Genomic DNA, 14,438 nt, shown 5'->3' on the forward strand with positions numbered 1-14,438 from the left:
CCCCAACCCCAACCCCAACCCCAACCCCAACCCCAACCCCAACCCCAACCCCAACCCCAACCCCAACCCCAACCCCAACATTTTTTGGTGAAATATGCACAATATGAATATCTTAGATAAAAAATTATGGGCAATTGCTTGCAACCCTAAAGAAAAGAGCAGAAAATATAAGAGACGCAAGAGCATCAATAAGCAAACCGCATGATCAAAGATGCCAGTGGGCACAATCTTTTGCAAGTGGGTCGCGGAGTCATTGAGAGGAATTAATTACTCTTGCTCCAAGTGCAGAATTTGGAAAGACAAGTTGCTTAATTGCAATAATAAAACAAGAAACTAGAGCAGCAAGCGAATAAGGCTCCATAAGTGTGCAAGCACAAGGATGTATAATCTAATCTGGAGAAACCGGAATCGTTGTAGCTGCAAAAATAGATGCTTGTAATTGAATGGCGGAGGAGAACAGATGATCTTAATCTACGTCTGGAAGAAAAAGAGAAAGAAGCTAGACTATGTTAGAGGCTGCTTGCTGATTCTTAGCGATAGAGGTAGCGCCTGGATGAAGCTCTCAATAGGATTCAATAATAAAATTAACAACTGAATTCTTAAAGATAGAAGCTTTGCGTGACTGAAAGACTCGATAGACTCAAATTACACTATGCAGAGCTTAATGAAAATTAGCTAAACTTTAGCCTAAACAATATCTTCAACACAAATCTGGGTGCAGATGTCCTTGCTAACTTTCCAGAATCAGTCTAGTCGCTACTAAGGAGCATCTAATTGCGCACAAAAAGGAAGGTGTAGAGGTTGAGGCCACTGTATCACTTTGACCGCTTGAATCCAGTCAATTTTCACCATTATTTCGATGGTCATGACAATATAGTGGTCATCTTAAAGACAGAGTCAGGATACTTTTTCGGCGGCTGGTCAGAGGCGCCTTTTGCGCAGAAATAAATCGCAAAAGCTGACGCACTCATATTTTCTCTCACCAACGACAGATTCTACACCCTAAAACCCAATTAAATCGCCATTGCATATGACTAGAACCGCATCATCTTCGGCCGCTCTTAGATTGTAGTGAAGTGGCCTTAACTTATGGTGGAGAGCAAATTTGGCTCATTGCAGAATCCGTGCTTTAACAGCAAAGGAGATGGAGTGGAGGTGCTATTAGGCGAAGAATTCAAAGAGGCCAAGCTGGAAGACTACTAAATCTACCAGGTGGTCTTCAGCATCTAGTGATTGGAGTTGTCGACTGTAGTTGTTGCTTGATATGTGTATGTGGTGGATGATGTTTTAATCGCGATATCACTCTTCGAGGTTGATGGAATTGCCGAACTTGGTATAGAGTGTGGTTTTAAGTTTTTTCAGTTTCTTCTCGGTGGCGTCTCTTTCGTCCTGTGCCACTTTTTCCTCCTCCTTCACCTTTTGGATATCTTTTTCAACAAGGGATCGGACTTAATCGGCTACTTGGAATGATGGTTACTAGGCAGGTAGAAGAAGCAGGCGCCGAAGCGATACCTGAGGATGTCGTCGTCGTTGTTAAGTTCGATTTCGTCGAGAGTGTCCTGATGTTGATTGATCTTTTATTTGAGCTTGGTGATGTTTTCGTCCAGCTCCTGCCTGCGCTGGAACAGCTTCGAAAAGGTGTTGATCTTCAACTGGTCCTCCTTCGTCACCTCCACGTCCGTTCCGTTTATCTTACGCATTGACCCTCACAAACAATATATTATTAATTTAAATTGGATATCTCCTCCATCCTAAACACTTTTAAACTCATTTGAAAATTAGCCTCTATTTGTAGCTGGGAAATATTAGATTTATTTTTTCTCCTCTTTTTTTATTTCTACCCTCGTCGGCATATAAGGATTGGCCACATATTCAGATTCAAGATTTAGGATAAAGTGATTGCTTATTTGCTGGTCGGAGTGTTTTGCGGATATTAATAAGAATATATTTTCTTTTTCGATAATCAAATATAGAATATTGAAAGATGGGTTGTGAAAACTCGAACCTGGTTGAAGTGATTCCTGTTGAGGTGCATTAGATTCAGGAAAATCATCCTGTGCCGAAGAAAGAGCTGCATGCGAGTGGATTTAAGCCAAAGCAGGTTCCCACCTATAGTGCTACCCCACCAGCAAATGGAAAAGAGCCAGATTCACCCGATAAGTAAAACAAAACTCCTCTAAAACTGTCCATCAAGCTGGCCAAGCCTTCCCAAGAACTCACCCAGGAGGAGCAGGCCGATATCACAAAAAGAAAATCAAGGTCAGAATACCGCATCTCCGATGAACTCATGAACGATACCACCAATATCCAGAAACACCCCACCGATGAAAGGAAGAAGAGCCTCATCATCTCCGAGAAGAACAAGACCTTCTCTGCCAAGGAAATCAAAGAGAAGGCCGAAACCAACCAGCATGAGGAAGAAGCTGTGGGACCCTCCACCCACACCATTCCCGAGGATAAACTTCCCTCCAAGAATAGCTAGCCCATGATCATTGAAGTGGTGGTGATGGAGAAGCCAAATGGCGACCTGATGAAGCCAATCGTGGTCTAAAATGTTACCCACCATGAGGTAAAGTTCGTTACTGGAGAGCCTAACATCGAGTCTCTCTCCGAAGAGCTGAAGTCTGAGCGGTCGGCAAAATCAGTCAAATCGTTCAAGTTCTAAGTCTACGTGGAGTCTTCGGCCGAGATCCTGGAGAAGACGCAGAAGTACAACAAGAAGCTGTAGATCTTCATCGAGAAAGAGGAGGTTGCCAAGTACCTGCAGATGATCGAGTTTGGCGAGAAGGAGGAAATCCTGGGCAAGCTCTACGAAGAGCTCTAGAAGAAGGAGGAGTGGAACTAGCTCCAGCTGGCTTCCAGTAGGTCCTGCGAACCGATGGTGGTAGTCGTCACGGAACATGGTGAGACTGTCAACCATGAATGATTATGATACCGCTATTTTCAGCACATTATCTTTAGGATCGTTCGATAGTTGAGGCAACTAGTTAGTTTATGGACAATCATCAGAGCTCGGCCCACTCGTCCTCGAAGTCGAAGGTGGTGTTTTCCATTATGAACTCAATTACAGTGGCTGGAGAAATGGTCTTGCCCGAAAAGTGAATCGGGTAGTCCTTCATCCTGTTCCTGTAAAACACCAGCCGAGGAGTATTCTTCACGACGAATCCCAGCTTTTCCTCCACTTAGTTGAGCTTCACGTCGCACCTAAGCAGCAGCAAATTTTTGTTTTGCTTTAGCTTCACCAGCAAGAACTCGAAGAGGTGCATGAGTTCCTTCGAAATCTGTTCCTTCCTGTCGTAGAGGAAGAGGAGGACGTCCTGGTTGGTCGACATCCTCTACTCGTAGTTGTTCGAGTCAGCTTGTTGGGCTTGTCGCTATTTTCGGATTTTCTGTAGAGTTCCAGCTTGTGGTTTTTTGCCTTATCAATGAACTCCTTTATGCCAGCTTCGGTATAGGGAGAGGGAGCAATGTAGATGGCATCGTAGAGCTTGTCGACAGAGATGATGTTTTCTTCGTCGTTGACTCCTAAGAAACGCAGAGCCTCCTTGTAATCGTCCTCTTAGCTCTTAATTGGGCATATTCTACATCGATTTATAGGAAGTGGACGTTGGGCACGTCTTTGGCTATTTTCTACAGAAGCTGCCTTGTCTTCTTGTTGCCGAACTTGTTTATATAGACGATGGTGAATCTTTCTGGAATAAAGGCATGCTTACTTTTATCGACCATTTTGAGCCAAGATTATTCAGTTATCCTGTGCAGGCGTGCATAGACTGCTTCTAGCTGTGCTTCCAACGTATCAATGTTGTCAAAGCTGGCAATTTAGTGGGTTCCAATCACAACCTTGGGGGTTTCTTCCTCAACGAATGCCCACTCGATGAAGCCATCGCGCTTGGCAACCACGTCCCAAACCTTGTACTCTTAGCTGTCCCTCTTTCCCTTGAAGAGGGCGAACTTGTTGGCTACGATTTGTTCTGGAGTGAGTTTGGCTATGCTTTCGAGCAGCTTGGGGTTTTCGAAAGGCTGGCTGATCTTGAGCAGGAACTCAGTGAGAGGCTTCTCCTCCCGCTCTTTACGGTAGTGGACAGGAAGAGCAACACCCTTGAAGAAGATTGCGATGGTAGGGTATGAGAATGCCTAGAACTTTTCTGATATGTTCTTGTAGGCGGGTGCGTCGATTTTGGCAAAGGTGAAGTTACGGCTGATGAGCTCGTTGTTCTTGGAGACTTTTTCGAACTTGGGCGTGAACTCCTTGCAAAACTTGCAGCTGGAGGAGTAGAAATAAACGAGCGTGTAGGGCGTCTCGTTGGTTTTCTGGGCAAAGTTTTGTCAGTGAGGTGGAAGATGGCCGCCTGAGCCACCACTACCATCACCAACAGTAGCGGGAGGACCTTCATGAGATATCTTTGCTAACGTGTCAATTATATTATAACAAAGTAGATAATTCACTAAGCACCACATCACTTCTTTATCATCTCCGAGACGTTCAGCGGCACGTAGGCGCCAGGAGGCTTGCCGATTAGGTTCATGTACCACACAACTTGGCTGGGGAGCTAAGCTAGAAGTTCCTTGGCGAGCAGGTCTCCGCTCATTTGCACGTCTCTGAATGGGACGAACTGAACGATGTCCCTAGAGGCGGCGACGCCCTTGCTGCTGTAGAGGCCGTTATCGCCGTCGAGCCGGTTCATATTGTCGAAATTGGCGTTGCCCACGCCCACGATGATGATGGAGAGCGGCAGCAGGGAGGCCCCCACGATCAGGTCTACCGTCCTGTCCATATCGTGAATCTCACCGTCAGTGATTATCAGCAGTGTCGTGTAGGTGTTACTTCCCTCCGCCTTGAAGTTGGCTGCCAGTTTGCAGCTCTCCTCGATAAGCTGGCCGAAGTAGGTGGGACCAGAAAGCTCCACGTTGGCCAGAGCCTTCTGGTAGAGAACCATGAGATGCTAGACTCCGCAAGCCTCTATTTCGTTAGGGTTTCCGCTAAGGGCGAAGCAGTGGCTGACTGGCAGCTTGATGCCGTTGAAGTTAGTGGTTGCGCCAAAGCCGAAGGCAGGGATGCGCTTGTCGCTGTCGTAGTTCATGAGGATCTGGGCGATAGAATGGATGGCCATCTGATACTGGTTGGGAGCATTGGGATTCATATAGTGGAGGGAAGTGGGTGCCTTGGGGTGACCGTTGGAGCCGGTGAAGTCGATGGCCACCATCATGTTCAGCTGCAGCCCTCCCCGCAAGTAGTCCACGAAGGTGGGTCGCTGTATTGCCTGAAAGGCTGACAGTTCCAACGTTCCAGGCTTTTTGATTTTGGGGTTTATGAGGGTGAAGGTGGCATTTGATTTGAGGTCAGAAGGCTTGAGAAAGACTTCTCCGATGAACTGGTCTTTACCGTCCTCCTCCCAGTCCCATACTTAAATTCTGCTTTAATGGATTTTTACTTGAAGCTCTGCTTGTTGGGATTGATAAGACGCGAGGATGAGACTTCAATGGTTTTCCACATGGGTTCCAGGCTGTTCTGCACCACTTCAGACCGCTGGATCTCGATGTAGGAATTGTCGTCGCGTATTTTGAGGAACTTCATATAGGGATCGCTTTTGTCCCAGAAGTCGAACCAGGAGTCAGTGTTGGCCAGCTTATGGGCGTACCACCGCATCTGCAGATACTCTTGGTTAGGGGATTGTTACAATTCGAGTCTTCCAGTTTTTCGCACCGGACGATGAGTTTTCCGTTGTCCAGCTTTGGGTTTTGCAGGTTCTTGATGGGGAGGATGGATGTCATGCTCTGCGCGCCCATCAAAGCGCCCAAAGTGGTTTATACGGTGCCGATGTAGTCGTCCTGATCGGCCTTGCCGTCATCGTCGTAGATGTCGAAGCGGATGTCCTGCCTGGATTCGAAGATGTAGTCGAGCTGGAACGTTTTTTTGTAGTTGGGATTCAGTTAATTTTGGCATGTTTCGGTTCGGCCTGCATAAAGTAGTTTTTACCGAGCACTGCAAACTGCTTCTGCGTGAAGTCACGCTTGTAGGAGACTTTGATGTAGGGGTCGGACTTGCTGAAGACGTCCAGGTCGCGCAGACTGCGGCAGCACAGGTAAAGTTCGATCTTCTCAAAGGAGTTGGCGTTCATGGATGAATATATTTTAGCTCTTTAATACCAGAAATAAAGGATTGTTTTGAAACTGTTGGGAGTATGATTGAGATCGATCTGATCAAATCTATCAAATCTGTCCTAAAAAGATAAAATAGCATGAATCCGTCATCTGATCAAAGTAAGGTGGTGGATTAGGTAAGTGAGTATGAATATAGAGATCAAATAAGGTCGGTTTGCAGTAACTATCGGCTTGACTCCTACTTTTTCTATCCGTTTTCTGCAGCTTTTTACTATTGATCTTCCGCTTAAAGTGGACTTTTTATGGAAATGGAAACGTTTTCCTATGTCTTTGGCTCGACTGGTTAAACCTACTCCATTACTTGATTACTTTATTACTGCTCCAGCCAGTGCTTCCTGTAATCATCGGAAGGCGAGCCTCCGATGGCTACTCCTCCTCCTACTACCTACACTCTATCACTCATCAGTTCGTTTGAGTTTATGGATACTGAGTGCGAGGAAGGAGCATAGCGGCTGATTGAACGGAGCTAATTCTCCACTGATCTCACCGTCACGAATCCTTCATCGTTCTTCATGGTGTTTGGCAGGTAGGCCTCCACCTTGCTGTACCACTCGATAGGCAAGGGCATGAGGGAGCGTCTTAGCATTATGTGCTGATAGTAGCCTAAGAGGCAGCTCAGGAGGGAGGCAGGTCCCCCTCCGAACAGCAGAAAGAGGGCAAGAAAGCACCAGGGAAGGTACTTTTGAGGCATCAAGCAGGGCAAGCAGCAGAAACGCGTCATTTCCTATGGGCTGACTGCCACCCTCTGCCACAAAAATACGAACATAATCGGTATCAGTCCAAAACTAGCAAACGTCTTAGCACTCACCAAGCCTAGCAAAGCTAAGATTTCTCCCACGAAGGCGAAGACTAAGTTACAGATGATGTTCTGGGTAAGCACTTCCAGTATCAGGTAGGTGGTGGAATACTTCTTTTCCTTCGTTATGGGAGGATTACAAGTTCGGGTAGGAGGGTGGAGAGGATGTAGGCGTTGAAGAGGACGTTGAGGATGCTGGCGTCGACCAGGAAGGAGGTGAGTAGCCTCCAGATTTGAAACTTATTGAAGGAGTAGTAGACGATGTTGGCGAAGGCGAAGGTGAACAGCTGCGTGAAGATGCCCACCACTGCGAAGGCCAGCGTGGAGACCGCCAGATACTTGAATCCTGTGGTGAGCTGCCCCCAGAAACCTTCGAAGGTCATGCCTGCTCCGCCCTGTCCCAGCATACCAAATGATCTATTATAATATCCTCCCCACCCACCATCAATCAAACCACTATAACCCTCATTGAATTGCGCTAAGCCTACCTCTGTTTGATTATCATACTGCTGATAATTCAAAATATCAAACTAAATAATAATTTATGATTTGCTGTTGCAGGAAATATGCTTGGTAGGATTGAGGAGGCCGCGTGTACTGTGGGTGTGTGCTGGGTAAGAATTTATAATATAATAACTCAAACTAATCGAATCTATGAATTTTACGGAGCAGGTGATGAAGCACGAGGCTTACTCCCAAACGGACATCGTCAAGAAGTGCAAGAAATACCCCGAGTTCTACCAGTAGCTGGTGGGGATGGAGTCCGCATACTTCAACGACCTCAACATGTCCATCTATGCAGACCTGCAGGACGTCGAGTTCATGGACGCCTTCCACATCGACACCCGCGACAACATTTACTTCAGTATCTACGGCTACCTGATGCCGCCCTTTGAGGAACTCACCTCCAAGTTCTACCTCCTTTGGATCAGGATGCTCGACGAGCTCCTCAGGTACGCGCGCCCTCAAGTAGGTCCAACCTGGGCAAGAAGTATACGGTGATCTACTATCACACCCTCTGCGACTCCAATATCCCCTACAACTTCCTCTGCAACATCTATAAAAAACTCCCCATCTACTACTACGCCATGCTCGACAAGATCTACACCGTGGAGGCCACCTACTTCCTCAGGAAGACCGCCAGTCTCTTCGAGTTCGGACGTCTTAACAAGCTGTTCGAGCGCAAAATTTAGCACATCGAAAAGTAAGCGTGGGGTAAATAAGGATAAGTGAGTTCGCCAGCATCCCCGAAATCGCTAAGAACAGCCTCCTCGAGCAACTGCCAGAAAAACTGATGATGGTGCTCCAGGAGAAGACCAAGAAGAAACTGATGAAGAATGGCAACCTGATGGCCTACCACCAGAGCCTTCCCGTCTACGCAACGCAGCCGAAGAAGGACCACCTGACAGTCGATCTCACCAGCTATGTATGCCCCATATGAAGTAGAAACTAGACAATAACGGCATTCCGATAACTCTGCAGCTGCTGCTGAACACGCTCTCGCAGAACAAGCAGTTCCTCGAGCTGGAGGGCATCTTTCGGAAGTCGGGCTCAATCTAAGAGGAGGAGCAGATCATCGAAGAGCTGGCCAAGATGGGAGAGGGCGACAGCTTCAGAAGGTGTTCGACTACAGCGGCTACTCCTACGCCGGAGTCGTCAAGAAGTTCTTCACCAAACTGGTCAATCCGATTGTCCCCTACGACATCTACGACCGCATCATGATGATCATCAGCAACAACCCCATCAAGGAGGAAGAGGAAATGGATTTATGCTGGACTTCATTGGGGACTTGCCTGATCTCAACCGCAGGGTGATCCTCCACCTGTTGGTCTTCCTCAAGGAGGAGGTGATTTCGCGGCAGGAGCTCAACAAGATGAGCAACTACAACATGGCAGTCTGCTTCTTCCCCTGCATCTTCAAGTCCAGGACCATCTCCGAGATCGACCTCATCAACAGCGGCAAGTTCGTGGGCATCCTCAAGATATTCTTCACCCGGTTTGAAGAAATCGTGAAGGAGGCCAAGTACATGAGCGCCAAGAATAAGGATACCCCCTCCACTGCCTCTGGAATCAATACTCTGAAGGACTTTCGCATGTCCATGGCGTGAGCCGCACCCCTTATGATTGCCTTTTCAGATATTTTTCCACAAGACTGCTGAGCTTTACTAACCACCTATTCTTATTGACTGGGGAGGGATTAAGGCACGGAAGATAGTATGGGGATAATAGGTGATAGTTGTTAGTTTCATTGATTATTAATTGGATTATTGGAAATTAAAAGCTTAAGTTTATTGGAAGTCACTACACAATGAGACGGGAATATAATAATCAGCGTTTAATTCGATTTTCCAAAGTATTCTATTTTAAAATTGTCTCTGGGAAAAGTCAAGTTGGGAAAATTTAGAATAATTTAGTGAGTTGACCACTAAAGGGCGAAGCTCGGCGTTAAAAGCTCAATCTAGCGGTTTGGGAAGGGCGAGATAGTGGGCGGAGGGGGGAGGAGGGCCTATTGGAAATTTAATTTTTATTTCCTTCTTTCTTCCATTATAATAGTAATCTTAATAAATATATATAGATCTCGCTTATAATAGTCCCAATTATATAACTTTGACCCCATATACCCCCCTCCCGCCTCTTACCGGCCTTCCCCTGCCCAGCAGGCCCACTTTCATTCTTATTTTGCCCATTTTGCATTTGAATATAGGAAATTCCTAATTTGATTTAGCGTTATCTCGCCAGCTCACAATTTGCTTGGAATAAACCGCGGATCTGGCTGCGCGTAGGTGGGAGGGGGCGGATGGCGTTGGAGGGAGGAGCGGGGAGCCTGGGGGCGGGAGATGCGAATGTTTTGGTGGATTTGTGCTTTATAAGTGGGTGAGCTAGATTACCAAATATAGAATTATTAATAGTTTAGAAGAAATCGGAATGTAGAAAAATCAGGTGAGCAGGGGCAGCAACTATAAATTCGCCCAGATCTTCGGCTACAAGGGCCCCAACGAGAAGATTATGGAAGAGGACATTATTTCAATAATTAAATTTGACTCCAGCGGGAAATTCCTCAGTCTCGGCGATAAGGCAGGCCGCATCATCATCTTCGAGGCTCTCTAAAGCAACAAGAAGAAGGAAATTGAGTACGAATACTTCACGGAGTTCCAGTCGCACACGAAATAGTTTGACCCTCTGCGGAGCATGGATGTGGAGGAGGAGATCACGGGCATCCACTGGCTCAGGAACCAGGGCAAGTACATGAAGATGTTCACCAGCAACAGCAAGAGCATCAAGTTTTGGAAGATATTCGAAAAGGCCGAGAAGAAAGTCGTCAAATCAGCAGGCAAGGAACTCAACATGCCCAAACTGCAGAATGTCGAGTCCAACCTCACCTCAACGCTCCTCAAGACCTTCCCCAACAAGCATCTCTCCAACATCAACTCCATATCAGTCTCAAGCAACGAGGAATACGTGCTTTCCAGTGACGATGTGCACGCTTACCTGTGGGGACTAGAGGACGCAGACCGTCCCTTCGTGGCGGTGGACCTGCTGGGCAATGAGAAAATCGAGGACATAAAGGAAAACATTACTTTTTCTAAGATGCACCCCACTACTGACAGTCTGTTCATGTTTGGCACTAACAAGGGCACTCTCAAGATGTGCGACCTGCGCGTGTCAGTCTCCAGTGACAACAACGCCATCAACTTCAAAAACTAAGCTGGCTCCCAGCAGAAGAACTTCATCACCGATATGATCTCAGCCTATTCCGGTGGAGAGTTCCTGCGAAACGGCAAGTACATCGCGACCCGCGACTTTTTGACTGTTAAGGTTTGGGACATCTGCAACGCCAAGAAGCCACTCCAGAACATAGTGATCCAGGAGGGCGTGAAGGGCAAGCTGTGCGAAATGTTCTAAAACGAGGCCATTTTCGATAAATTCTCTCTTTCTGCTCGGCTGACGGCAACACAGTGATGACTGGCAACTACAACAACAGCTTCCACATGGTGGACATCGACTCCTGCGCACATACGCAGTACGAACTCAACTATAAGAAGGCACGGTGTCCAAACAGGTTGTGCCGGGCAAGATGCCCGCCCTCCAGAAGATGGACTACCTACGCAAGACAACTGCCTGTGACTTCAGCAGCAAGAAGAACGTGGCTGCAGTGGCTTCGCTCAACTGCTTCTATATTTATAGTATGTGATTATGTCCTACCTTTTTTACTCCTCTTTCGTCCTAGTGACTGGCAGATATAATTAATTGTTAATAAATAGAGGCGACAATGGCTTTTGTCTTCGGAAAATCCCAGAAGAAAAGCGTCTTCTAAGCCAACAAGCGGATCCCTGGTCCGGGATAATACGACGAGGCGGTTCGGTAGGTGAATGAGCACTCTGCTCCTTTCAACAGCTCCACCTTTAAGCAAACTTAGTTCGATGTCATCCCCACCAATACAGGACCGGGATCATACAATCCCAAATACTCAAAATAGGTGAACACGTAGAAGAAATTGAGGATGACGAGCAGCTTCAACTCCAAGGTGGAGAGATTTAAGACAGAGCAGCACCAGCCAGAGAGCAAAAGAACATCAAGATCAAGGTGGGTCTCAGCGAGGAAAGCTAGCCGAGGAAGTACAAATCGCAATCGCTCAAGTAGACTTATAACGAAGCCATGACCAAGACAAAATCCAAGATGGAGGCCATCCAAGACGCAATAACCAGCGCAAAACCAACTCTATCGGCGGAAATAAGAGTTTGTTCGCATCATCCTCTCCAATCCGCACAACACCGAAATGAACCACTCAGTCATCATGACAGCTCCATCGTGAGGAAATAAAACGGGCCTGGCAGCTACGATATATAAAACGCCGCTCAGCACTGCACCACAAGAGCATGCATGTGGTCGACTGGTCTAAAAATACCATCAAGCGGTTCAAAACCTAAAAGAATAAGAATCCTGGGCCGGGACAGTATGAGCCAACCCAGCCAAAAGAAGCGTTTCGTCGAATTCAGCTCCTTTTGCCTTCCAAGGACTCAGATCCTACATGGACGAGGTGATTTATAAGACCAAAATGCCATTCAAGGTAAAGGTAATTGAATAAAAACATCTGAAGGATCGTTATCCTGGTCCTGGACAGTACGATCCAAAGCTTACACATCAAATCCTTTCACTATGGTGAAGAAGCTTTTGGAACGATGATTCACTAGGAGGGGCTTCGAACAACATCAATAATTCTTACCTGGACCTGGTACTATCAATAAATGCCTCAAATAGCAGCAACATAAAAGAGTAGATAAAGAAAACAAGGGAGAAAATATTCGGGAAGAGTAAGATAAAACTGTAGAAAGTCTCAACACTGGAATAAAATCATAAGTAATAGATTAGAAAGCAGTGTATCAGGTAGATTTAGAATGAAGGAAACAAGTACTATTCCTTGGAAGAAAGATGCACATCCAAAATTGGCAATTTTTCGCAGTCATAGCGTTTTAAAACGGAAGAAAACCAGAAAAAGCAGTGTTACCTGGTCCTGGCCAATACAAGATCAACAATAAAAGCGAGTAGAAGTTCGCAAGGGGAATTCAATACGGATTCAACTCCACTGCAGATAGACTCTTGGATATGAATGCACAGTAAAAAATCCCTTTTTACGATGTGACAGAAACGATATGGGGAAAAGGGCGCTGAGGATAAAGAAAAACATTTAAAATTTAAAGCAGATAGACATCGAAAAGCGCCCTTCAATTGCAAGTAAAGAAGGTTTTCCGAAAAAGGCCATACTGAGAAGAATGAGGATGAGCTTTTGGACATGAACTGGAACCTACAGAAGGCGCAGCACAAGAATACGACTCCACAAAAGGACCAAACCGAGTATGATGTGCTGGCACACCGCTACAAGATAGACAAGCACTAGAACTCAGTGTTCAAATCTAAGTCCAAACGGGCATGGATGAACCCATCGAATGTGGTAGGTCCTGGTGACTACAACTATACAACTACGTTCTAGAAGAAGAGCTTCAACCAGGAATACCACTACAAGCCTCCGATTAAGATTCGGAGCACTTATCGTACTCGCTCCTCCCTCAAATGATATCGCTATATATATTATATTGCCGTACCATCAATAAAAATAAAAAGGGAAGTGTAAAGCTGTATCATGAAATGCAGATCACAAATGCGGAGAAAGGGGAATTCGGGCTGAAAGATTGCGAAACATCCAAAATTTATGTGTTTTCAATTTTTAAATGATGATTCAAGTAAGAGATAGATCATTTGGAGATAAAATGATTAAAATTATATATTGGGGAAGTAAGATGTTAGGATGGAACCCCTTGGGGGTGATAAGGACGTGGTGGGGGAGCGGTGGGGGTTTTTTATGAGTTGTTGAGTTTATTGGCTTATAAATAATAGATAAGTTAGGGATAACTACTCATTTTTAAGTGAAAACATGTAGGAATCATCATCCATGTAATCTCAATGCAAATTCTGCCGAAATCATAGCGTTTAGACTAGAATTTTGCTAAAAAGCCTATGCCGCAGATTGAAAAAATAATTGACGTCCATTGGAAGGGACTGTCATTCTGAGTATAAGAAAAGCGAAGGGAATGCATTCAAGCAGCTGATTAGGATCCTTTTCTCTTCTCTGGTGCCCCCAAATGACGACTGCTAACATACCAGCTATTCAAAGTATACCGTCTTTACATAAGTTTCCTCGCATAAAAGCTGGGCATAAGCTTAAAGGATCTGTCATAGGTGAGTAATCATCTGTGCTATTCGATGGCCTATTCGAACTACCAGTTGGAGCTGATCGTTGCTCAGGTCGATCTGGTCATATCTAGATAAAAAACGCTTCTGATTCGATCGTGAGCAAGAGGGTGGAGATTGATAGGGAGAGTGAGGAAAGCAGCGCAAATGTGAGGCAGAGGAGGAGAAATGGGAAAAAAAGAGATTAAGAAATCGATAAATAAATTAAAGATAATAATAGAAGAGCAATAACTCGATTGAGGTGAACGGCAACATGCCCTTGAAGCCGTAGGTGAGGTCGGAGATGAGCGCCTCTTCCATGTCGGATAACCCCATCAGCCACTATGGATATTATGTCCACTATCCCATCTTCTTCCACGCCAGTCACAACATCCATTGATCTATTTAATCATTCCTTATTATCTTATACTAGCCACCCCTAACCATTCCATTAGCTTGAGCCAAAACGGCCTCTTCTTTCTCTGTTTTAAACGAATAAATTTATTTTGGCGGAGCATAATGGTGAAATTAAAATAGTAGGCTTGACTTAGTGAAAAGTATCGTGGCGTATCATCTATTTGGACTTCAACTGGACGTTTGACGGATGATTATGGGGGTGGTATGAGGCTTATTGACATTTTAATGATCAAACCATTTTTAATGGCTTAAAATGGCATTTATCCAATTTTTATTAAGTTTAATATCCGTAAAAATGCATAATTATAATGGCGAGGGCTAAAAACTAGCTGGATGGG

The 14,438-nt window shown here is 45.6% G+C and overlaps 2 protein-coding genes across 2 annotated transcripts; one reads left to right on the forward strand and one right to left on the reverse strand.

The window, feature by feature from the left end:
* Positions 1 to 4,550: 4,550 nt before the first annotated feature.
* On the reverse strand, positions 4,551 to 7,341 carry LOC116268002 (protein BONZAI 1). The gene is made up of 4 exons (XM_031649857.1): positions 7,099 to 7,341; positions 5,812 to 5,901; positions 5,004 to 5,261; positions 4,551 to 4,922 (listed from the first exon to the last, which is right to left on the reverse strand). Exons 1-4 carry the CDS (start codon positions 7,339 to 7,341, stop codon positions 4,551 to 4,553), a joined length of 963 nt encoding a protein of 320 aa, XP_031505717.1.
* Positions 7,342 to 10,146: 2,805 nt separating this feature from the next.
* Positions 10,147 to 10,662, forward strand: LOC116268003 (uncharacterized). Its single transcript, XM_031649858.1, has one exon. The coding sequence runs from the start codon at positions 10,147 to 10,149 to the stop codon at positions 10,660 to 10,662; it is 516 nt and encodes a 171-aa protein (XP_031505718.1).
* Positions 10,663 to 14,438: the final 3,776 nt, after the last annotated feature.

The sequence above is a fragment of the Nymphaea colorata genome, unplaced genomic scaffold (assembly GCF_008831285.2).
Source record: "Nymphaea colorata isolate Beijing-Zhang1983 unplaced genomic scaffold, ASM883128v2 scaffold0043, whole genome shotgun sequence".
Lineage (NCBI taxonomy): Eukaryota > Viridiplantae > Streptophyta > Magnoliopsida > Nymphaeales > Nymphaeaceae > Nymphaea > Nymphaea colorata.

Bases quoted from the DNA above. Each gene is read 5' to 3' on its own strand.
- LOC116268002 (XM_031649857.1), bottom strand. From the start codon at position 7,341: ATGACCTTCGAAGGTTTCTGGGGGCAGCTCACCACAGGATTCAAGTAT. The intron at 5,262-5,811 runs GTATAAACCACT...TCAGCCTTTCAG, and splicing joins AGGACGACTACATCGGCACC to GCAATACAGCGACCCACCTT. The intron at 4,923-5,003 runs GTCAGCCACTGC...GTTCTCTACCAG, and splicing joins TCAACGGCATCAAGCTGCCA to AAGGCTCTGGCCAACGTGGA.
- LOC116268003 (XM_031649858.1), top strand. From the start codon at position 10,147: ATGGATGTGGAGGAGGAGATCACGGGCATCCACTGGCTCAGGAACCAG.